The 26320-nt window shown below is 40.2% G+C and overlaps 1 protein-coding gene across 1 annotated transcript in view; it reads right to left on the reverse strand.

The window, feature by feature from the left end:
* Positions 1–5129: 5129 nt before the first annotated feature.
* LOC114050536 (protein TOPAZ1-like) overlaps positions 5130–26320 on the reverse strand; it is a 75554-nt gene continuing 54363 nt past the window's right edge. Inside the window, exons 13-21 of the mRNA XM_027872313.1 lie at positions 25479–25594; positions 23418–23484; positions 21434–21608; positions 20756–20856; positions 18553–18718; positions 11078–11242; positions 8813–9016; positions 8123–8306; positions 5130–5373 (exon numbers count right to left, since the gene is read on the reverse strand). Of these exons, the coding sequence (XP_027728114.1) occupies positions 5160–5373; positions 8123–8306; positions 8813–9016; positions 11078–11242; positions 18553–18718; positions 20756–20856; positions 21434–21608; positions 23418–23484; positions 25479–25594 (1392 nt within the window). The 3' untranslated portion in view covers positions 5130–5159. The remainder of the gene's footprint in view (positions 5374–8122; positions 8307–8812; positions 9017–11077; positions 11243–18552; positions 18719–20755; positions 20857–21433; positions 21609–23417; positions 23485–25478; positions 25595–26320) is intronic.

Below are 26320 nucleotides of genomic sequence, written 5' to 3' on the forward strand. Positions count from 1 at the left end.
CCCCAGCCCCCCCCCCCCCCAACTGTTGCTTGCCTCAGAAGCCATTTCTTCCCTACTCTTAGCTGCCTGATGTAAAACTGCTCTGCTGCTGCTGAGAAAGCACGATTCCTCTCTTAGAGTTGGACTGCCTGGGACACAAGTCTTTAGATAGGAGACTCAGTCCTACTTTTGACCTGCTGTAAGCTCTATCAAGCTGGTGTCTGAAGCGCTCCTCTAAGGCGGCTGTGAGGCTCCTCTTTCCTAACAGCAACTTCCCACTACATCTACTGTCTTGCTGAAGCCTACTATAAATACATCCACTCCTTGCATCTCCTGACTTTCCTTTTCCACCGAAATCAGTTGGTTCCCCTCTATGCAAACTGAATTGCAGCTTAGAAGTATCTCAGGAAGGCTAAAGGTGAAAGGAGTAGAATATATGATGCTTCAGCTGAAGTAAAAAAAGCAGGGGTAGCAATCCTGATCTCAGACAAAGCAAAAGCAAAAATAGAGATAAGGAAGGAAACTACATCCTGCTAAAAGGCACTATAGACAATGAAGTAATATCATTACTAAACATATGCACCAAGTGGTAAAGTATTCAAATTCTTAGAGGAGAAGTTCAGGGAGTTACAGGAAGAAATAGACAGCAAAACTACACTAGTGGGGGACCTCAACCTCCCCCTCTCTGAACTAGATAAATCTAATCACAAAATAAACAAGAAATAAGGAGGTGAATAGAATTTTAGAAAAGTTAGATATTTGTCTGGAGAAAACCGAATGAGGAGAGAAAGGAATATACTTTTTTCTTGGTGGTACATGTCACTTACACAAAAATTGACTATGTACTAGGGCATAAAAACCTCACAATCCAATGCAGAATGGCAGAAATATTAAATGCATCCTTTTCGGATCATGATGCAATAAAAATTATATGTAATAAAGGGCCATGGAAAGATAAAGACTAAAAATTATTTGGAAACTAATCTAATCCTAAAGAATGAATGGGTCAAACAACAAATCATATAAACAATAACTTCATTCAAGAGAATGAAAATGAGACAACATACCAAAACTTATGGGACACAGCAAAAGCAGTTCTTGAGGGAAGTTTTATATCTCTAAATGCTTACGTGAATAACATAGAGAAAGAAGAGATCCATGAATTGGGCATGCAACTAAAAAAACTAGAAAAAGATCAAATTAAAAATTCTCAATTAAATACCAAACTAGAAATACTGAAAATCAAAGGAGAGATTAATAAAATTGAAATTAAGAAAACTATTGAATAAATAACTAAGAGCTGGTTTTATGGGGAAAAAAACCAAACCTTTGATTAAAAAAAAAGAAGAAAACCAAATGACCAACATCAAAAATGAAAAGGGTGAATCCAACACCAATGAAGAGGAAATTAGAACAATAATTAGGAACTATTTTGCCCAACTCTATGCCAATAAATTTGACAATCAGTGAAATGGATGAATATTTATAAAAATAGAAACTGCCCAGATTAACAGAGGAGGAACCAACCACTTTGGAGAGCAATTTGGAACTATGCCCAAAGGGCTATCAAAATGTGCATACCCTTTGACCCAGCAATAGCACTTCTAGGGCTGTGTCCCAAAGAGATCATAAACATGGGGAAAGGCCCTGTACAAAAATATTTATAGCAGCTCTTTCTGTGGTGGCAAAGAATTGGAAATTGAGGGGATGCCCATCAACTGGGGAATGGCTGAACAAGTTGTGGCATTTGAATGTAATGGAATACTATTGTGCTAGAAGAAATGATGAGCAGAAAAACCTGGAAAGACTTGTATGGACTTGAATGAGATATAACCTCTGTGAAGACTTCTCAGGGTGGTGATGAAAAGACTGTCTCGAAACTAGAGATAGGCTCTGTGAGAACGAACAGACCATAAGTTTAATTCGGCCCTAAACCCTCTCCTGATTGCCACTGCCACGTCAGCATTAGGTATACTAAATAAGAACATGTATGTTTGGATTGGCTATACCCTGTTTCCTTGTTCTTTGGGAATGGGAAAGATTTTCATACCTAGAATGTAAGCCTGCCTCCCAGCCAATGGGAGTAAGGGGTAGTGGTGGGGTGGGAGTTTCTTGTTTGTGTTAAGATATATAACATTGCTTTGTCCTTTGTGCCTCGCCTCTCTCCTGCTGGTAGTGTACTGGAGGAGTAGATGCCCCTTCTCGCGAGATTGTAATAAAGAGTAATTTTTGCTTCCTTGAGAAGTCTCTGAGTTTGTGTTAGAGTCACTGTACCACACAGACTGATGCTGAGTGAAATGAGCAGAACCAGGAGAACATTGTACACATTAACAACCATTTTGTGTGATGACTGACTTTGACAGACTTAGCTCTTCTCAGCAATGCAAGGATCCAAGACATTCCAAAAGCCTCATGATGGAAAATGCTATCCACATCCAGAGAAAGAACTATGGAGTTCGAACGCATATGGAAGCATACTATTTGCTTTTTTTTTCTTCTGTTTTGTTTCCTCTTTCTTGTGGTTCTTCCTATTGGTTCTAATTCTTCCTTACAACATGACTAATGTGAAAATCAAAACAAAACAATATTGTCATTGAATTATACTACAAACCACCTGGACAGAAGGAGGAAAAAAGGAGTTTGGGAAATAGATCCTAAAGCTGGCCGAGTCATGTTCTAGTAGTTGTGGTTGGGGCAGGATCTACCAGGGTTTCCACCATTTAGCTTTGGCTGTTTTTTCTCTAAAAGACTTGATTGCTCCAGAGGATTAGGGCTTGAGCCATTGAAGAAGCTTCCTAATCTCAGGGCAGAGTGAGACTGAGGTCAAAATCCAAAGGAGGTAGGTCTTTAAGAGGAATCATTCTTGGGGATGATGACAGAAAGATGCAGAAGGTACTTTTCACCCCTCTGATTTAAAACAAGGTAGGGAAAATGAGAATCAAGAGGTGATGGATATCAGGAGAATGACTTGAGACAAGTGACTAAATACCAGAAGACTCATACTAGAGAAAGATACTTTCTATGTGATGAACGTGGGAGGACCTTATGTTGCACCTTAAACCGTATCAAACCTGGGAAGCTTCATAGTGGAGCGAAGCCTTACACAGTCAGTCGTCTGATTCAATGTTCTAAGCTCCTAATGTCATTTGGCTGATTAAGCACAAAGTTTCTAGTGCTCTGGTGTAAACAACAGCTAGGACTACTCAGACTTCATCTTAAAGACATCTGTCCTGTGATGGCACATACAGAGCCTTAGTAGAGTTCGTAAGGCAGAAATGATCATAACCAGCTGGGCAACTAGAACATGAGTATGTTTCAGTATATTGCCTAGCTATGGAAGAATTCAATATAAAACATCAATGTGACATATAATTTAATCTAAAATCTAGAACAGATATCACATAGGAGACAGATGACTGGCATAAGAAGCCGTCTGCACCCACACAATGCTTAAAGAAGAGAAGCAGAACTCCAGCACGTCAAGTGGTTGTAGAGGACCTGTGGGAGAACACGGACAGGAAAGGATGGATAGATTGTGCATTGTGACCTGCACAGTGGGGGTAGAGTACCCACATTCACCCTTAGATCCCTCACATTATGGTACTGTATTTTAAATTGTATAGTATGCTTCAGTACATCTGTGTGCATGTTTTAGTTGTCTAGTGGCTACATTTCTTTTTGGTGTTTCTAAGTTATTTTCTGAAAGGATCATAGTTTTTCATTCTGCCTGCTTTCTAGAAGTTTCTCCAGCCCTTGACATGAAGTCACACATGGCATGCTTATCAAATTTGTGGCTAACCTGAATCTGAGGAAGAAGGCAGTATATATATTTTAAAACTGGATCCAAAAGATCTCAGCAAACTTAAGTGAGCCAAATCTAATAAAAGAATTTAGTAGGTTTAAATTTGAGGTCCCAAACTGAGGTTCCAGAAAATTAGCCACACAAACACAGGCTAGGGAAGCAGTGCCTCAGTAGCAATTCATGTGACAAAGACCTGGTGGTTTTGTCTGGAAGCTAGGCAGAGTGCGATGCCACTTCTAAAGAGGCTAATGTAATCTCAGACTAATGAACAGAAGGAAAATGTTCAGAACAGGAGTCACCAGAGCACCGCAGTATTCTGCAACAGTAAGACCCTATCCAGCATGTGACATTCTGTTCTGGACATCAAAACCCCAAAGTATCCAGGGAAATGGATGCCGAGCGAATCTGAAATCAAAGCACGAGAAGAGGCTGAAGGAACCTGTAACATTTTGCTGGAAAAGTACTAGGCAATAGGGACAACACTTCATGATCAAGGAAGGGAGAAAACAGGACCATGGAGCAGACTCTGAAAGGAGGGAAACTTTGGCTTAAAATAAGAAAGCTTTCTTAACAGTTTGAACCATCACTGAAGGCATTAAACCAGAATTTGGATGACCACCGGGATCCTAGGGTCACAGATTTAGAATTGGAAGGAGCTTCTGAGATCTTCCAGTCAAGCTCAGAGGTATGCAGGGAGCTATCTGAACCCAAGCCTCAAGGACCCCAAGTCCCATGCTCTGTCCCCTGCACCAGAGAGCCTTTATGTTGTAACAAGATTTCAACCATAAGCATGAATTTGGGTGAAATAATCTCTTCTGCTCCTTCTAGCTTTGAGATTCTTATAAAATTCTGTGAGCATCACTGGAGAATGCAGAAGGTGAAGGAGAGAGAGGCCCTATTTAGCCCAACCACATACCTTGAAAGCCTTTTTTGAAAATTACAAAAAAGGGCAGTTATTAGCTTATTTACCTTTGTGAAAATGCTGTGCAGAAAAACTTAGTTTTTTTGAGTATTCAGATTGCTTGGAATCCAGATAGATAGGAAATTACTTAGTTTTATTATAAGCCCAATGAAAAGCACAAGGTGGGAACATCTGTAAGAGACTGGTTCATAAGTGAACCAGTTTAGTTTCATAGGTCAATAACAATGCTTATCTATTCTTTCATAGGATGGAGGTCTTTCCATGCCCAGGAGGTCCTTACACCAGTGAAATCACAGGTCCAGACCAAAAGTGTGGTAGTGGTCAAAACTATGCAAGCTACTGTACTATGCAGATAAATCAACCAGTCTGGGTGCAGTGAGAACTGTCTTTATTACCATTCATTTTGAACAATGATTACTAGAACTTAGGAAAAAAAAAGTCTTTATAACCTAATAGTTACTGAAAAAGCCAAACCTTCCCAGCCCATTTCATATTCTCTTTCAACCATTTCAGGGCAGAACAATGTTCCAAACTATAAACCTGCTCCATAGTAATATTCACGGTCATGTGCTTAATGAAAAGCTTTGGGTCCGATATACGAGCAGCCATGATTAGTCTCTCCCCTGCTGTTCGGTAGTCATCTTTACTCCGTACTTTGTCTTCTTCACACCTGTAAAAGGACCATTTCATCAAGCACAAAGATCAAGAAGCAATATAAAGTTAGTTTCCTTCATATGATACCACAACCACAGCAGTGTGATCACCTAGCTTCCTACTGTGCAGGATGGAGCAGAAAAAGCAGTGGACCAGGAGTCCAGAGGCCTTGGGCCAGTTGCTCCATCTCATTGTAACCGTCTTCTCATCTGTAAGATGCAGGCTGAGGCCACAGAAAACTAGGGAGTAGCAGAGTTGGGCTTAGTCAAACCCAGGTTCAGCACCAGCAAACCTCGAGTTCCATCTATTCTACTATGGGGAGGGTGCCGTCTTCCCTACTTGACAGACTGGAGATGATGCTCATTTGAGATAATGAATGTGAAAGTGCCTTGTAAACTATCACACAGAATAGAAATGTTACTAGTCACTGTTAAAAATCTAGGACTGCTTCAGATTTGCCAAGTGTATCTTAATGCCTGCTGCACTGCACCAATGATGAATATAATACTTATCCTGGTGCTTACAGATGAATTCTACCTCCTCATGTCGCCTGGATCTCTTCTGCTGTCTCCACTCACACTAATGAACCACCCTAGCTCTGCCCTTTCTCTCTTTCAGTCATTCATGTATTCATGAACATTTCACATCATAATATGAAGTAAAACCTCCAGTGAAGTCCCCAAGGATCTGTGCTTGGTCCAGTGCTGTTTAACATTTTCATGAATGTCTTGGATGACCTGCTTTTCAAACTTGCAGATGACACAAAGATGGGGAAAAAAAAAATCGAGCTAATACACTAGGTACAAGTCACGATTCAAAGACCTTGACAGGCTAAAACACTGGACCGAATACAATGAGATTTAATAGGGAAAAAGGTAAATTTTACACTTGGGCTCAAAAAAAAAAAAAAAATCAATCCTACAGCAGTTTGTCTTAAAAAGATCTGAAGGCTTTAGTGGACTTGACAAGTTCAATGAGATAATGTGATGTGGAAGCCAAAACACCTGTGATCTTAGGCCGACACAGAACCTGGCATATGTAAGTGCTTCATAAATTCTCAGTGACGGCTACCTGACTGGACTACATTTAGAGAGGCAGCGTGTCCAGGACAAGGGAGGGGAGAATCCCATGGTACTTGGCTCTGGCCAGACCAGCAGGCCACTGGTCCGGCTGGAAAGCAGATCTTGGAGTTCTTACCTTATAGGGATCAATGGACAGAACCAGGGATTTGAAATGATCAGAGGGGATATGATTGCATGTCAAGTCCTTGAAGGACTGCTCCACGGAACAGACTCCTCTTGCCCCCAGAAGGTAGAACAACAAACAATGAGCAGACGTAAAAGAGACAGCTCTAATTGTTAGGAGATTTTCCCCCTCCAACACAGAGTTATCACAAAGTGGAATTAATTACCCAAGGAAGTACCTGGCTCCCCTGAAGAGAGGTCTTCTGGCAGAGTCTGGATGTATCTTTGTTGGCTATTATGTCCAGGTGGACGTTGGAGAGGACAGCCTCACAAGTCCTTTCCCACTCTGAGATTACTGGTGACTAGTACCACAGCCTTCTAACTTGGCACCCTGCTTCTAGCCTCCTCTTTCTCCAACCTACTCCTTCACCATTTTTAGTTTTAAATGAACATTTAAGTTAAAAAGTCACAGCAATGTTGGCTAGACAAATGAAACATTAAGTGTCTAGTTTGTTTGGAACTATTGAAAAAAGGGGACTGATACCAAACCTATCAAGTATAACTATACCACTAATTTGAATACTAGTCACACTTGGTAGTGGGTTCCCTCCCACCCACAAAGTTGTGACTATTAGCTGAAGATATTTTATTACTTTCTTCTCTTGACAAGCATTGGTCTCTTGGCTAGCCTTCCTTTGGCCCAGTAGGACAGCCTTGAGAGATTTGAGGCCTGCCTCTCCCAAGACAACAGTGAATCCCAAGTAGAGGCAAGAAAATGAAAGAAACCATTTTTCTTTTGGGAGAAGCCAATCTTGTTGTCTGGAGAGAAATCAGATGGAACTCCAAAAACATGAATCACAGGTCATGAGAGGGAGAGAAACACAATTTTTCTAGGAAGCCTCCAAGATTATTCTGATCAGATCTGAAAGAACTGGCATAAAAAATGGGAAGCAGGGGCAGCTAGGTGGTGCAGTGGACAGAGCACCGGCCCCGGAATTAGGAGTTCACATCTGGTCTCGGATGCTTGAGACTTACTAGCTGTGTGACCCTGGGCAAGTCACTTTACCCCACTGCCTAGTAAAAAAACAAACAACAAAACAAAACAAAAAAGGGGAAGCAAGGTGGTACAATGATAGGAAGAAACAGAGGACAAAGAATTAAATATGATTCTGATCCTAAACATGAGCCTGTTACTCAAGTGGACAAGATCCTTAATGTCCTAAAGGATTTCATTTTCTTCAAATGATGGGAACAGGTTAGTTTATGATTCTGTTAAAAGTAGTGGCAGTGGCTGATTTGGGTTGGGGGTAGGAAGAGTCTTCAAAATTTGTGCATAGTCAGCACATACACAGAACTATATATATAGTAGCCTTTGTCCAATAGTGACTTGCCCAGGGTCACACAGCTAGTAAGTGTCAAGTGTTTGGTCTGAGGCTGGATTTGAACTCACGTCCTCCTGACTTCAAGGCAGGTGCTCTATCCACTGCGCCATCTAGCTGCCCCCCTTAGTCCAATTTTCAAAGGCCTAAAGATTAACTTCCTTGTCTGTTTTCAGTGGAATATAAAGTAAGGTCTACAAACCTTTTCAGTACTATTTGTAGTGTCTGTGAAGAAGCACCAGGACTCTGAATACTACTCGCATTAGATACTAGAAAAATTTCAATAGCTAAAAGCATTTCAATCTCAGACAGGTATGAAGGGATCAGCAGAACTTTTCGGTACACGTTTCCCTTCAATGGTGGGTAACAGCCCAGTGACAGAGCATCTAAAAGTTAAATAATACATCCATTATAGGCCAAGTATTACGAAACCTTTATATCTATAGATACACACAGATACATAGATGCAAATATAAAAATCCTCAGGTCTAAAATATATATTGAGATAAATTATTTGCATTACAAAGTAATGCCATTCTCCATAAAAGTATTTTATGAAAGCCTCTTTTAAGTAATCCTTCCAGCTACATTTAAAATATGAGCCAATTTAAAAATTTTTTAATGTAAAATGAAGCAACAAACATTTTTCTGTAAAAAAACCACTGAGTCTCTTAAACTTAATTCTCTATTATAAATTCACACATCTTTTCTCAGGCTGGTATGGTATGTATAGTTCAAAACTGCATTTATGTATCTTTTTATTTTAATAAAGTAAACATTTAATTCCAAAACTGGCAAATGTACCTTAAAATATAATAATTTAAAAAACATCAAATACATAAATAATATATCTGAGATTTTAAGATTCATATGGATTTCAATTGTAACTTACTTTTGTAATGGGCTCTGGCTTTTGGCCATAAACAACTTCTCCCTAAAGCAGTAATTAATCTTCTGAGGAAGGAAAAATCAATAGGGATGTTCTTTGAAAACATGAATTCTGCTACGGAGGATGACACTCCCAGACTACTGCTCTCTATACAAGTATCTAGAAGCTTGTTAAAAAGAAGGCTGTACTGAGAGACCTCCACAGTTTCTGAAATGAAGAAAGGATATTAAATTTACTCAACTGATCTGATTTAGTAGTTCTCAGATAACCATGATCACCCCTCAAATCCTACCCACATTCCCACTCCTGCAAGTATGTGACTGCTACTTTAGGCCATAGGGATGTCACCTTAATTTCCACAGATCGTACCATCTTAGCACTCAGACGGTACCATAACTATTTTCTATGTCAATGGTGAAGCCTAAACTTTGTGGGGCCTTGTTATTCCACTGATGAGCCCCTTGTTTTGGGCACTGATGCTATATTCCTGGGTCTCTTCCCCATACCCCCAATCCTTAACAAGGTGTAGAATTTCCTTCATAAGGTTACTTTTTTCATAAGGTCTGAACTGTTTGGTCTCGGGAGCCCAAAGCACACTACATTGAAGATGACTGACTAATGATTTAAATCTAATTGTATATCTGAGCTACATATCTAAAGAGAAAGCTGGAGACTCATCGGGAAGACAGTAAGAGTTGGGAGCTCAGAGATAAGCTGGTCATAAGACACACAGAGACAGTTCTTTAGAAGGAAGCTTCTCTATGGAGGGACTCCAGGGAACCACATCAGCATCAGAGAGGGCAGTGGTGAGAGCTGGAAGGGACCTTTGGGGGACATCTAATCTAATCCCCTCATTTTACAGAGAAGGAAACTGAAGCCCAGAGAGGCCAAGGGACTTGCTGAAGGTCACAGAGGTAGTAAGTGGCAGGAGCAGAATCCTTTTTCACCAGTACCTGAGAACTGGATCTGTGCCTTCCTTTTTACCAGGTACTATGGATACTCTCAAGGACTGGGAGAATGGGGTCTCTAGCAACCTTGAGACCCTTCTTTGCATAAGGAAAAGCCTCCAAGGAAGAACCATGAGTCTGGAGGGCTACAAAGGGCTCATCCAACAAGTGGGGCTGAGGGCTTTTTGGTCTGTTTAAATTAAGCTGCCTATATTTTGTAAGCTTGGGTGCTCAAAGGACAGCTGAGAGCCCTTTGGCTTTGATGGAGAGGCTCTTAGACATGAGCCAATTTCACTGAATTTAGAAAAGAGAAGGTGGAAGGAGACCTTAGAAGAAAGTCTGGTCAGAGCAGTGCTGGGCTCAGAAGCCATGAGAAGGAGGAGGAAGAAGAGGAAGAAGAGGAAGAAGAGGAGGAGGAGGAGAAGGAGAAGGACAGACTGACTGGCTAACGAGGAAGAGGAGGCAGCTAAGAGAAGAGATAGGAAAGATGAAGGAAGCTTAGAGACAGCAGGGTCAAGGGAAGGATGTCTTCAAGGATATGTGAGGCTTGAAAATTTCTGCAGCCAGATAGATGGGAAGGAGCTCAAGAGAAGAAAGGAAGTGGGACTGATGAGTGGGTTCCTGGAGGAGACAGAAGGAAAGGGTTTAAGGACATACATGAAAGGGCTACTTCCTGCTCTGAAAATGAGGGGAGGATCTGAAGACAGGTGAAATATAAGCATCTCAATTCCTTTTATGCTCTGGTTTCCTCCACTTTTATAAGTTCTAACACACTTTGTTACAACTGATTAAACTTTCAAAAATTAAAGCATCAGTAATACAGAAAACAGTGTAACTACCCATGTAAACTAAATTCAGCATTATTATCACCCTTAAATTTTCAGATGTATGCCCAACTTTAAGACTATATTTAAATTTTTTACACAACAGACATCGGGGATAATTGCTGATGTTGCAAGCTTGTTCAATTTATAAAAATGTTTCTTTCAATATCAAATCCTAAGATATTTAAACATTCTATTTATAGACTCACTTGATAGAGAGGCTAGGAAAGAGAAAACTGAAAATGAAGCTAGTATTAGAAGTTACTGATGAATGAAGACCAACTTAAAATAAAGATAAACATATTTGAAATTTTAACCTAAGTATGAAGGCATGATTTAATTTATAAAAAAAGTGACCAAAATTAATTGCTGAATAAAGTGAAGGGATACATGAAGGATGAGACAGATGGAGCAACCAAGCTAGAGTTTAAGAATTAGTCTCATATAAGAACAGATCTAAAGAGGAGATAATAGACATGGAGTTTTCTAAAACATACCTTGAGAATTTTGGAAACCGGGTAAGTTCTGGAGGACTTCAAATGTCTGTCGGTAAAGGCTCTTGGCCAAGATCTCATGTGCAATTGTACAGAGCAGGTTATGTCTGTTTAGGACATCCATCCTGTCACATGGCCACAGTGGTGTATTTATTATCCATTCTGATTCTTAAATAAAGAAAAAAAGTATTTAATTATGAATATTTCATCCATGCAAATTAAGGCTATTAAAATTCAATTATCTACAGTCTAACAATTTTTGCAAACATTTTATGAATTTCTTCTTGGAGAAGATAGCAAAATTTTAATTGGTGCTTAATCAAAAGAGGCTTAAATCATTAAGAAACAATTTATATAGCAGTACTATAAGTAGTGATCACTATTCTAAATATATATATTTTTTCATTAAAAAGTAGTCTATAGCTTTTCACTGATATCAGACAATATAAATTCTTAGTATCACATTCCTATGGCAAAAATAAAAATGTTTATTAGGACTTGAAATAACACAAATGTTAAAACAGAACTTTGAGTTCATTCATTTGGATATTTTTTTTTTACCCTTTGATTTTTTTCTTCTTCTCTTTTTAGTTTTCAACATTTATTTCCACAAGATTTTGAGTTCCAAATTTTCACCCCATCTCGCCCCTCCCCCCACCCCAAGATGGCATGCATTCTGAATACCCCTTCCCCTAGTCTGCCCGACCTTCTACCTCTCCCCCCTTCTCTTATCCCCTTCCCCTTCTATTTTCCTGTAGGGCAGGATAGATTTCTATACCCCATTTCCCATATTTCTTATTTCCCACAGTTGCATGTGAAAACATTTTTTTTAAAACGTGTTTTTAAAACTTTGGGTTCCAAATTTTCTCCCTTCCTCCCTCCCCACCCACCCTTATTGAAAAGGCAAGCAATTCAATATAGGTTATATATGTGCAGTTATGCAAAACACTTCCATAGTGGACATGCTGTGAAAAACTATTTCCCTTAATCCTATCCCACCCCCCATTTATTCTATTCTTTCTTTTGACCCTGTCCCTCCTCAGAAGTATTTGCTTCTGATTACTCCCTTTCCCAATCTGCCCTCCTCTCTATCATCCCCCTACTCTCTTGTCCCCTTCCCTCCCTATTTTCCTGTAGGGTAAGACAGATTTCCATACCCAATTGAGTGTGTATGTTATTCCCTCCTTAAGTCAAATTCTATGAGAATAAGATTCACTCATTCCCTCTCACCTTCCCCCATTTCCCCTCCACCGTAAGAGCCTTATCTTTTCTGGTTTTTTTTTTGTGAGATAATTTACCCCGTTCTAGCTCTCCCTTTCTCCTTCTCTTAGTATAATCCTCTCTCACCCCTTAATTTTATTCTCCAAATATGACCCCTTCATCTTCAACTCACCCTGTGCCCTCTATCTATCTATATACATACATATAATTTTTTCCCTCCAACTACCCTAATACCGACAAAGGTCTCATGAGTTACAAATATCATCTTTCCATACAGGAATGTTAACAGTTCAACCTTAATAAGTCTCTTATGATTTGTCTTTCCTGTCTCTTCATGTTCCACTAGAGTCTTGTATGTGAAAGTCAAATTTTCTATTCAGCTCTGGTGTTTTCATCAAGAATGCTTGAAAGTCCTCTATTTCACTGAATGACCATTTTTTCCCCTGCACGATTACGCTCAATTTTGCTGGGTAGGTGATTCTTGGTTGTAATCCTATCTCTTTTGTCCTCCGGAATATTATATTCCATGTCCTCCTGTCCCCTTAATGTCGAAGCTGCTAAATCTTGTGTTATCCTGATTGTGTTTCCACAATACTTGAATTGTTTCTTTCTGTCTGCTTGTAATATTTTCTCCTTAACTTGGGAACTCTGGAATTTGGCTACAATATTCCTAGAAGTTTTCCTTTGGGGATCTCTTTCAGGAGGAGATTGGTGGATTCTTTCAATTTCTATTTTGCTCTCTGGTTCTAAAATATCAGGGCAGTTTTCCTTGATAATTTCTTCGAAGATGATGTCTAAGCTTTTTTTTCGATCTCTGTTTTCAGAGATACTTCTACGGACCTGTAAATTTTCAGTTCTTCCAACGTGGTATGATAAGGGGCGAGGTGTTTCCTCTCCACCGCCACAATAAGCTCCACCACGCCAGCGCTCCTCCTTGCCCTAGGACTGCTCCTCAGAACTGTGACCCAGATCCAACCATGGGCAAAGCAAGAGATTCCTGCCTCAGCACTGGCAAAGAGATCCCTGCAATCCCCCTCTGATCAGCCACTCGATTCCCCCTCAGTCTGTACGCCAGAAGCTCAGGAGGCAGCTGCCACCCCACTTATGGCTGAGACCTAGCTCCTCTCTCATCGCAGTCACAGACTTTTCCCACTGACCTTACAAGTTGTCTTTGGCGTTCGTGGGTTGAGAAGTCTGGAAACCACCACAGCTGCCCGCGATTCAATTCTCTGAGGCCTACTCCAGGGTTGCTGCGGCCTGCGCACCCACGCCAAACTGTGCTCCTCTCCTAGCCCGGGGCAATATACCTTTCCAATCAACCATCCAGGTTGTCTTGGGCTGGAAATTTGTTTCACTCTGTCTTTGTGGGTTCTGCTGCTTTAGAATTTGTTTAGAGCCTTTTTTTTTTTTTTTAACAGGTATTTGGCGGGGTTTGGGGGAGAGCTCAAGACAGTCACTGCTTTCACTCCGCCATCTTGGCTCCACCCCCATTTGGATATTTTTTCCAACAATTACAGGGATCTCGATGTAAATGCATATGGACTGGCTCAAAGGTAGGGGGTGTGTGTGTGTGTGTGTGTGTGTGTGTGTGTGTGTTCACACATGCGCGTGTGCACACAAACAGCTATTCTAGATGACAAGGAATGACAAGAAAAAAACATTTAAATTAGTGATACGTATACTGGAAGAGATTGTGTGATGTGGTAAAATAAAGGAATGGTCTTGACATCAGGAAGGGCTAGGTTCAAAACCAGCCTCTGACATTTGTGAGTTGTGTGAGGGATAGTCAAGAGCTGATTACGATTTCAAGGTTGCAGACCTGAGGAGGAACAGAAAGAGCTGATGCCCTAACCATAAATAGGGTAATTTGGAAGAGAGGCGAGTCCTTTCACCTCTGTGTGTCTCAAGCCACTTGCCAGAACTGAGTAACAGTTTGCCAGCTGGTAGAGGGATTTCCCAAGCCAGGTGCTCTCCATCCTGATGGAGTTACAGATCCTGGACACAGCTGTGTATCTATGCTGGTGGGCTGCTGAATCCCAAGTCAGTACAAAGGGAGTAGAGTGGTACTTGGAAATGAGCTTTCATTTCAAAGTTTGATAGGTTTGATAGGATGAGCAGCTGGGAGTATACTGGTTCTTGAAGCATGAGATTAAAGAAGAACAGTGTGGGAGATGGACTTCTACAAGGTATTGTATATAGGATTAACACACCTTCCCCTGGTTAAACCCTCACCATCCTAGGGATTCTGAACCCTGGGTGGTCTTCGTGAAAACTGCACACTGCCCGATCTTTTGTTCTCATTCCCTTCACCATCCCCTGCCATGTTCTAGTCCAAAGCCACCTCCCTCTCCTGTGCTCTCTGGAATACCTGTGGTACAAGTGTCAAACTTCCCTTCATCCTGACTCTTTCCCTCTACCACTCCTTCCATCTTCTGGCTCTCTCCTGATGACACAGCTTCCTGGGTCACCTTTCTAGCCTGGGCTCCCATCTCTACTTCCAGGCTCTCCCTCTTCCACCATACCTCAGGAACCTCACTCAATCCACATCTATCACAATCAAAATTCTGGCAGCTCTCATCTTCTGACCTCCAGGACACTCTCCTTTCCTCAATGAGGCTGGCTCTCTCCTTCGTGACTCCTTGTCCTTATTTTAGGGGATTTTAACATACATCCTCCCTCTAACACCCTAACCTCACAATTCCTCAACTTATTTATTTCTTCCCCTCTATCTCAGTCATGCATAAAGATGGACATGACTTTGATCGTGCCATTACCCACAAATCTACCACTTCCATGTTCATGAACTCTGAAATTCCTTTATTCAATCAGTCTCTTGTCACACCATCTTCTCACCCTGCCTTCCAACCCCAAACCCTGTTTTTTGTCCACATCGTGACCTCTGATCCCTTGACTCTTCAGTTCTCTCCCAGGCTACCACCTGTGTGTTAGCTCCACTATCCTTCTTCCTCCATCTTGATCCCTTGGTAATCCACTTGAACTTTATGCTGTCCTTTTGAGTCCCTTTGCCACCCATCATATTGCCGACCTTGCCTTGATAAGCTTCAGCTTTGGATCACTTTCGCCATCTGCTGCCTTTGCTCCTAGGCTTGTGCTACTGAATGACGGTAGAGAAAATCATGCGACTGTCTTGACTGTGTTCGCTACAGATTTATGCTACTTAACCTCAATCAGGCTCCCAACACAGCAAGGCAACCTTTTATGCCTTCCTCATTAACTCAGTCACCAGTGACTCTTTGAAACCTTTTCATCCGTCCTCAAACCTCCCCGACCCTCTCAGCCAACAACCTGGCCTCACGTTTTATTGGGGGGAAAAAAATGAGGCCATTTGCTGAGAGGTCCCTTTTCTCCCCTCTTCCACCTCCCATCACCCAGAGGCCTTCTGCCACTGTTTCCTCCTTCACCCCTATCTCACATGAAGAGGCAGCCCTTTTTGCCAAGGCAAACCCCTCTAAATGCATAAGTGGTCCCATTCTACTCTAGGCTTCTCCAACATATTGCCCCTTCTATCATCCTCACTCTCACTTACCTTCAATTTCTCCTTACCTACACACATGCTCTTATTTTCCCCACCCTTAAAAAACTCTCACTCCATGCAGCCATCTCCACTATTGCCTCATATCTCTCTTCCTTTTTGTGGCTAAATTTCTTTCTTTCTTTCTTTCTTTTTTTTTTTAAAGGCAATTGGGGTTAAATGACTTGCCCAGGGTCACCGTTTGGTCTGAGGCCAGCTTTGAACTCAGGTCCTCCTGACTTCGGTGCTCTATCTACTGCGCCATCTAACTGCCCCTTGTGGCTAAATTTCTTGAGAAGGCCATGTACAATAAATGCCTCCACTTTCTCTCCTCTCATTCTTTCTTCTTAACTTTCTGCATTCTGGTTTCCAGCCTCATCATTCAGCCCAAACTGCTTTATCCAAAGTTAACTAACAATCTGTTATTTGCAGAATCCGAGGGTCTTATCTCAATCTTCATCTTTGACCTCTTTGTACCCTTTGACACCACTGATCACCTTCTTCTCCTTGAAATGATCTTCTTTCTAGGTGTCCAGGTCACGACTCTCTGCTGGTTCTCCTATCTGTCTCACCACTCTTTAGTCTTCTTTGCTGGATCTTCATCCTGGCTATTCCACAGGACTACTCTGGGCCCTCATCTCTTCTCCTGTATTGTTTTACTTGGCGATCTCATCAGCTCTCATGGATTCAATTATTATCTCCATGCCAATACTCCTCAAATCTACTTACCCAGTCCTAACCTCTTTCCTCACCTCCAGTCTCTGCATCTCCAACTGCCCATGGGACAACTGGATGTCCGGCAGACACCTTACACTCCACAGGCCTAAAATGGAACTCGTTTTCTTTCCGCCCATTCCCTGTCCCCTTCCAAACTTTCCTACTGCTGTCAAGGGCACCACCCTTGGTCCAATCTGTTGCCAAGACCTACTGATTTTACCTTAATGACATCTGTCTTCATAACCTCTTCTCCTCTGATGCCGCTACCCCTCTAGTACAGGCTCTCATATCCTCAAGCCTAGACCACTGCGAAAGTATAAGCCTTGGTGGTCTCTATTAGTGAAAGAGAGGCTGAACAATCACTCATGCATGTTATAGGGAGGAGTCTTTTCACATATTGGTCAGACGAGATGGCCACTGAGGTCCCTTACAGCTTTCCTGTCCTATGATTCTGTGATAATCTGAGAGACAGGTATGGAGCTCTCAACAAATGGCATCATTGTGCCTTTAAGATCCTTCCACCTTCAAACGTATGCTCCTGGGACCAGCATGCAAGGGTTTGCTATGAAAGAGGCTTTCCAGTAAAGCAGATGCTGAATTAAGTTCCGTTCCTGGCTTTCTCCTGGTATGTCTGGCTACTTGGCCCCTTAGCTAATAGTGAGAGACTGTCCTTGCACCAGCTTCTACATCTCCCGCATGCATTCCTACCTCCAGTGGTCCGCCATCTTCCGTGGGTCTTGGTTTCCATCACTCGCTGTGAAGTATTAATCCTCAGCTCGCGCTCTCTCTGCCTTGGCACTTCTCAGTGGTGTCTCTTAAATACCCTCTGGTGTCTATCTGCTGCACACCCAGCTGTTCAACACCTGCCTAGTTATATTATCTGTGAAACCTGGACAGTCTACCAGCACTATGCCAGGAAACTGAATCGCTTCCATTTGAATTGTCTTAGAAAGATTCTGAAGATCGCCTGGCAGGATAAGATCCCTGACACTGAGGTCCTTTCCTGAGCTGAACTGTCAAGCATTCAAACTCGGCTTCAGAGAGTGCAATTCAAAATGTATGCATGCCAAAAAGACTATTTTATGGAGAACTCACAAGTTCTCCAAGGCAAGTGCTCACATGGTGGTCAGAAGAAGCAATACAAGGACACTCTCAAGGTCTCTCTTAAGAAGTCTGGAATTGATCGTGTGACATGAGGACAGTGGCACCGGACCGCTCAAGCATGGCATGCCCACATCGGAAAAGGTGCCGTGCTCTATGAGCAAAGCAGAATTGAGGTAGCTCAAGAGAAACGCAAGATACACAAACTTAGGGAACCCACCCCAATGGTTCACACGGACTATTTGTGCCCGACCTGTGGTAGAACATTCTGAGCTCATATTGGTCTGATCAGCCACAGTCATACACACTAAAACCCGACTCTGGCACTCTGGTCCTCTTTGAAAACAAAGGACAACAATGAACTCCTTGCCATCTGGCCTGGATTTCACAGACACTCGCCAGAGGCCACAGAGCCCTGCCCAATTTTAACCTCAGAATGGGGACGGCTATATGGTGTCGAAGGAAGGGACCCAAGAGGCCCCCTGGGCCCAACCACATTGTTCTACAACAAGTGGATGACACTTTCAACAAGTAATTTATAACTTCTCACTGAAATCAATCCAGTTTAGATTAGGTGTGGGACAATCTAATCTCCATTCTTAGATAAAACTAGCTGGTTCAAACTGAATCCATTCAATTCAGGGTCAATCTTAGCCTCAGCCTTCTAAACCTGGAGGCCCCGGACCATCCCATTCAGCCTTTCACCAACCACCAGGGCCTAGGCCACTGCAGCATCTTGTCATCTGCCCTGCTACCAAGTGTAAGTCCCGCTCAATTTTCACTGTACTCAAGGAACAATAAGCAGATCAGCGTTACTGCCATTCAGTACAAGGAAAATGTCAATTGGAGTACAGACCAAAATACAATCTCCATTCCTTTATACTTGAAGCACATAAACAAAACTTACCCCTCAGTACCCAAATGGCACCATCCATACTCCCACTTTTTAGAAAAATTTCTGCTGCCACATTAACAATTTGGCACCGGGATGCTAACTTTTCAGGGCCAACAAGTCCTTTTAAGCTTGTGAAATGGATTTGTAGTTCATGCAGTTTATCAAGTACCTTCCTTCCCTGTAGCAAAAATACAGAAAACAAATTCACTCTAGATATTTACAGTAATAATTACTCATTTATCACTGGTAAAATTGTTCAATTTGTGAATTATCTAGGACTTTGCTATCTTTAATTTTACTTTTTTTTTTAACCTTTAAGGCATTTTAATAATAACTGGTTATTTAGTCAAAGGGTAGATTCAGCTACTCAAATAACACTTAGTTATTTTGGCTTTTTTGTTACAAAAATTTACCTTTTCTTATCAGTTCAGATACAGGTCTACCAGAAGAGAACTACAGCCCAAATTAGACTTTTAGATTATCTGTGTTTCTTATTTGCTACTGATCACCTTTTTCTTTTAGTCTAGATAACAACAAAAATCTGTATATTGGTATTTTCCCCAGCAGAGGATCATGAGTATTGCCAAATTGAGCCATTTAAAAAATTTGTCTTTCCTTCTAGTGTGGAGGCATATAAATTCTAAAGAGTCATTTACTGTATTACCAGCTCTTATGAGGGCATCTCAAAAATCGTTGGGGGTCAATATAAGGGACACAGAACACTTTTGGCTACACAGAAATCCCTAAAAACCACAGCACAGAGTAAGTTATCTATGGAAAGCCAGGATCACCACAGAGGACTGACCTCCAGAATTGTACTCAAATGGCTAACTGCAATACCAATTACCAAAGATAATTAGAGTACACTGAGGGTACAAGGAAATCTAAGACAGTCCCTGCCCTTGAAGGGCTCACAGTCTAAATACAAAACAAACTGGAATAAATCAACAGGGAGGGGAATAGAATGAAGGGGGAATGAAAAGCCTTTCTGGAGGAGGCAGGATTTTTAGCTGGGACTTGAATAAAAGCTAGGAAACAGGAATACACCTTAATCAACAATCAAATATCAAGATAAATAAACAAGGAATTTAACCATAAAGCCCTATGAAAATAGTTCTATTATAAAAGGTTACACTAAAGTATTCTTAATAATACAGGTTCTTAACACATTAAAATGTGCCTGGATTTGAAGTAGTCAGGATTTTAGTCCTAAAAGGTAATCAGTGGGAACTTAAGCAATCCTAGAGTAACCTCATGAATATGCTACGTTTGTTAAACATTGGTTTTATTTCCTATGAGAGAAATGTGACTACGTATGTATTTAACAACAATAACGGGTGACATTTCTATGTGCTATAAGGTCTGTAGAGTGCTCTACTTGTATTGTCTCTTTTGGTCCTCACAATAATCTTGTGAGGAAGATGCTAATCTCCTTCCCATTTTACAGATAAGAAAAGAGACAGAGTTTAAGTGATCTGCCCAGGGTCTCATAACTACGAAGTATCTGAGGTAGGATTTGAACTCAGGTTTATCCTAGCACATGGCAATTTACAGAGTACAAAATAACCTTAAGAGTGAGGGCAGTGAAAGAAGACATTGAAGCACCTGGCCTAGGGAAGGTCGCCATCTTTCTTACTTTCTCTTGAGGTTTCCCCTCCCTGCTCTGTATTCCATGGCTCCCACTTCAATGAAATGACTGTTGAGGGTCTTTTTATCCCAAAGGGCAGGCTTGCCCTTCCTAAGGATTTATGGAGACTGGTATTATAATAAGCACAGTTACCAGGTTAAGCACCACACTGAAAGAAGGCTTTCTGTTTTGATCCTAGAAGCCAATCTCTAACACCAAGGTATGTGTTGGGTAGGTTTTAAGGGAAAATACAACTGTCTTCCAGTCACCTGGACCAAGCCCAACTATCTCTGGCATTACCTCACAAGAAAGGTGATATATTAAAAATGACTTTATAAAACTTGTCTGTCCCCAAACTTGGGGTTAAGATTCTAGAACTGAGCAGAAGGGTATTTAAAATAGATATGAGTTAGGGCACTGTTTTTTCAGGCCTCTCTACATCCCTGGTCTTCTCCAACTCATCAGCCATCTTCCTGGACACCATTTTTGTTTCCCATAGAAAGTACAGAGTTTGGGCATGGAAACTATTACCTAAATATTTAAAACTGACACATTTCATTCCCAAAACAAAATAATCCCCGTAAATACCTTAGACCATTGTAGTAGTTTGTGATAAAAGTAGATTGCACTGATTCCAATTCTTCCCAGCAAAGTTTTATCAATCTCACTGTTTTGGGGATCTTTGCTGACTGAAAAGTAAATAGTTATAGAGTAATAAAATATGAAATAGCAACTTTAACCTGTACAAATTATTTTAAAATGGTAAATTAAAATATTTTGAAACCAACATTTTAATACTTCATAGTAATTAATATATGATCTCAAATAACTTCAAATTAGGTGAGACCTCCAATTTTACTCCAGTTATTGAGGAATTAAATTAAGAAGAGACTATGAGATTTACTCCCAATGGCAAGAACTTAAAAAGACTTGGGATGCTTTTTCCAAATCACTAGCACCACTTTTGTTACTTCAAATGAAAAGAAAAAATAAAGCTTATGAAACAATGGAGATCAGAACTCCAGAATCCTGGATTTGAATGCTATTATTCACGTCATTTAGTTTATAAAATCCGTTTGTAGTTAGTATGTGTCATTCAAAGAAGCAGAATTCGCAGGCAGGAGCAGGCTGTGTCAAGCCTGCTTTCTTCTTACTTTACCGCGTAGAAAGAGGCCCACGCGCTCCTCTCTGGTCATGCCCAAGTGTGGAGTCAACCTCTGGATCACCTAGTGCTCAACAAAATAGTTCCACAACAGTAACTTTTACCTGCATCAGCAAATTCACAAAAAGGAATTCCTTGTCTTTCTTCTTTGTAATCTTTTGTTAATGCTTCAGCAATATATGCTGAAAATCTCTGAAGATCTGCAAATTTTTCACAACCCATTTTTACGTTAATGTACAAATTTCCCAAACTGGTCCAGTCACCTTTTTCTTTACAATGCTGTTCAAGATGATAGAAAAAAATGATTACACATACCATATCGAATAAAACCTTTAATCGACATTACAACTCTATGCTAAGTTAAAGTACACCTCTCTTTTCTGAATATAATAAATCCTCATGAATTCAGGAATGGAGTAAGAATTCACAATCATTTAGTTATTTTAGTTATTACACATTTAAGTAGTTCAACTTCTACTGATGGTGTGCCCCTTCCTGAAGGGCAACATGGGATGGGTTTCACAGAACTAGGTTTTCAGAGTAGTTGTAAGTATGTAAACTGCTGACATTTTACTAATTTCAAATAACTATGTTTTCTCATAACTCAGACTTTATGAATTTACAAAAGGTGGTTTCTGCCCATTTGTTAAAAATACAAGATTGTATTGATGATAGTTGCAAAACACATTTTTGCAAACAATTGTATTTTTTCAACTAATTTACCATTAACATGGTAAAAAAAAGTCACCTGAAGACCTAAAAATAACCTTTAAGGATGAAGTAAATATAGTAGGTGTTTTAAGAGAAGCTTATATTTAATGATATACTCTCCTTTAAAAACACCTACTGTATTTATTTCATCCTTAAAGGTCATTTTTTTTTTTAAAGAGAAGAGTATACTTAATGATGGGGCAGTTAGGTGGCTCAGTGGATAGAGTGCCAGGTTTAGAGTCAGGGAGACTCCTCTTCAAGAGTTCAAACTGAACCTCAGACACTTATTAGCTGTGTGACCCTGGGCAAGTCACAACCCTGTTTTCCTCAGTTTCCTCATCTATAAATGAACTGAAGAAGGAAATGGCAAACTACTCCAGTATCTTTGCCAAAAAAACCCCAAATGAGGTCACGAAGAGTCAGAAATGACTGAATACTTAATGATAAAATATTAGGTTGCTATAAATTCCATACTGAAAAATGTACTGAAAGTAAAAATTCCTGTGTAACATACTTTAAAGATCTGAGCTAAGATACTTTTACCTAGTGATACAAGTATGCCCTAAAAATGCTGCCCACATATTTATATGTTATAAACTCCTACTTTTGGGCAGCTAGGTGGCACAGAGAATAGAGTGCCAGGCCTGGAGTCAAGAAGACTTGAGTTCAAATCCAGCCTCAGACACCTGCTAGCTCTGTGACCCAGGGCAAGTCACTTAACCCTGGTTTGCTTCAGTTTCTTCATCTGTAAAAATAAGCTGGAGAAGGAAATGGCAAACCAGTCCAGTATCTTTGCCAAGAAAACTCCAAATGGCATCACAAAGAGTAGGTCATGATTTAAATAACTAAACAACAAAACCCCTATTTTAACATTGTTCAGTTGATCATCCACTTAAAATGTTTATAATATTGTTTCCACGGATCAATTGTGATGTGTAAGGTTTCATTTAATGTTCCATTTTCACAGAATCACATTAGATGGTATATGACTGTGATCAATCACAACTGTGTAAGGATCACCAACTCGGTTTATGTGTGCTACTACTAGGTCATCAGAATGAAAAAAATGTAGATCCTGAAGCTTAAAACTGCCCACTAACTATTCTTTTTAATAAAATATATTTTCTAGTTAAAATGAATTTTATTTTCTCAAGTTTAAAAAACCTACAAGATACAGAAATTAGTGTTAAAAGTGGAAGTATGTTCCAAAATAAGTTATTCAATCTTGGTTTGCTAAAAATTTGACTACTCTCCCCTCTCCAAAAATTTTAACTTATAGATATAATTAAGTTTTTTCTTTGGATTTTCACTGTATGAGTAGAAAATAAGCAATCGGTCTAAAAACAAACAAAAATCCTAAATCTCTAGGTCACTTACCTCCATTTCAGTTACTGCTGAATTTAAGTCAGAGAGCCAATTCTTTTTAAACTGTCTCACCCGTAACCTTTAATAATGGAAAAAGGTTAATTACTTTTATGTTCACTAATAAGAGTTACTAAATATCCTGGCCACAAAGGTGAATATTTTAAAAAGTTCCTATTTGTTTCACCTTAGACACATTTCAGGATACTACAAGTTTCCAACCTCTAAAAAACAATCCATCAGTTATCAAATCAGTAATTTCCAGACCTAAGTATTTCGAGAAGTATTTTTCAGAGTTATCTGGAAATTTCAAAATAAAATTCATTCTAACACATAGTACAGCACTCATTAATATAGAATGGCCTGAAAAATGTTGCAGGGAAAAAATAAGAGGATATTAATGGCAAAACGATTAAGAAATCACCATTTTAAGGTGATTAATAACTATGATTTCCTGATGTACAACTGAATCCTCAAAATTAGCATGGTTTTCAGTTATTATGGGAGGAAGGGTCTGCACCTGTTAAGGACTACAGCAGATTAGAAAGTTATGGGGAAGCTGCCTGACAGAAAGGTGAGAGGTGTAAAATGTCTATTTTTGGATATGGCCAATGGGGGAATTTGTTTTGCTTGACTGTGAACGTCACATGGGTTTTGTTTTCCCATTTTTCTTTTCTCATTAGGAGGGAGAGAGTAAAAATGCTTGTTAAATGAAAATATTTCACAAAGGAATCTCTGGGTAAGTATGGGGCTACTCGTCTGTTCATCAGTATCTCTTTCTATGACTTGGTGCTATGTGGATGGAAGCTTGATTTGTGTATTCTAGTGAAAAGCTTTTTACATCTGGCTGGCCACATTCCTCTGGCTCTAAGGGCGTGGGATAGTCACTCTTCAAGGAATAAAATGTCACACTGGCTCAAATGAGGCTGACTGTGTGAATGGTCTGATGGTGGTGACATCTGCATCACTAGTGTATAGTGATGAGGAAAATATTCAAAAGTCCCCTGACTTACAAGTGGGCTATAGTCTAAAAATTCATTTTTTAGTCAGTTGTTGAGAACTCAGAAAGAATTCTCCCTTAGAAACATGAAAGTTGTTTGTAGTGGGATTTATTTTTCTGTCTTTAGTTAAATAAATCAGTGGGAAAATATGCTTAAGTTTGCAGAAATGTGTTTTGCAACCAATTTTCCAAGGGTGTATCATCAATACAATCTTGTATTTTTGAACAGATGGGCAGAAACCACTTTTAAATTCATAAAACCCAAGTTATGGGAAAACACAGTTATTTGAAACTAGTAAAATGTCAGTTTACATACTTACTACTAGTTTGAAAACCTAGTTCTGTGAAATCCGTCCCATCTTGCCATTCAGGATGGGGGATACCACTGAGTTCAGTAGAAGTTGAACACTTAAATGGGTAACTAAATGATTGTGAAGTCTTACTTCCCTCCTGAATTCATGAGGATTTATTATATTTATATATTTATTATATTCAGAAAAGACTTAACTTAGCATAGTTATAATGCCAATTAACGGTTTTATTCAACTTGGTATGTGTAATCTCTTTTTTTCTATCATCTTTAACAGCACTGTGATGAGAGGTGGATGAGGAGACAGATGACGATTTATAGTAATTCTGAAGGAGACATCTGGGTACTCACATGGACTTAGGTGTGACCAAACTTGGGCTAAAGGTAACAAGTACCTAAACCATGAAGTGGTAGGAAACAGAAAACAGGAGGGTGAACATATGTAAAATCCTACTGAGGGGCAAGAAAAGAGGTGGGAAAGGAAGAGACTTGAGGATTGGAGAACTGCCCAAGACGGCCACTAGCAAAGAACATTAGCTCAGGACACGCAGACTGACCGTCTGCTTTAGGGCAGGAGGCAATACCCAAGTGACATTTTTTAACCTATACATTTGCCACTTGGGCAGGCCTCAAGTATGAGGCCAACTTGGAGGAGAGAATGAGCGACTTGTGACCAACTAAAATTGTGTTGGTGTCTTAACTTCCGAACTTATTTCCAAGCCTGAAATAAAAAACATCTTTGGTATTTTAATATGAACTTTCTCACCTGGATTTCATTTCTAAAACAGCATTGATTTCTTGTTTGGAAGCCTGTACTTGATATAAGAGCTTAATAAGATAGTTAAAATGTTCAAAGTCAAGAATCATCCCAGCTTCTACGAGCTGTAAAGTAGGAAGAGAAAAAAAATTTACAATACATTCTACTTGCAAAGATTTAGACAAAATGTAAGACATATTCAGCCCTTCCTTTCCTTCAGCTGTTAATTATCAAAGTCTAAGGGGATTAAAAAAATTGCCAAAAAGAATGAGGATGGAACCTACCAAGACCAGGAAAGAATTAGCCAAATAATTATGGTATTTAAGGGGAAGTGGTTGCTAGTTTAAAAAAAATCTGTCCAGAAGGCCTCTGAAGAGAGCAAGGCCATTTTGAAAACAGAATGTGATGACAAGTATTTTGTGTGTGTGTGTGTGTGTGTGTGTGTGTATACGTATGCGCGCATGTATACATCCTACATGGTATAAGGAGGGTGTCTATCCACCCACTGCAATATAGATAGTATATTAATTGGATATATTCGATTACAGAAAAATAAGCATTTTATATTGGGGAGTAAGACTCTCCTTTGCTCCAGATTCTGCAGAAGTGGCCCCTCTCCATTCCTACCTTACCCTCACCCCATACTGCCCCCAATCTCACGCACTCTCGAGCTTCTAGAAATTCAGCCCATCCCAAACCATCACATGTGGTACACTCATATGGAATGCTAAAGTTTGTTTTCAAAGCACTATGCACATAGTAGCTCATCGGAGTCTCCCAATATGCCTCTGGAAAGGCAGACTGGTGCAGGGGTGAGTGGACAGCCAGCCTCACGGTGCCCCTTCGGCCTC

This window comes from Vombatus ursinus, unplaced genomic scaffold, assembly GCF_900497805.2.
Source record: "Vombatus ursinus unplaced genomic scaffold, bare-nosed wombat genome assembly UNPS02014799.1, whole genome shotgun sequence".
NCBI lineage: Eukaryota > Metazoa > Chordata > Mammalia > Diprotodontia > Vombatidae > Vombatus > Vombatus ursinus.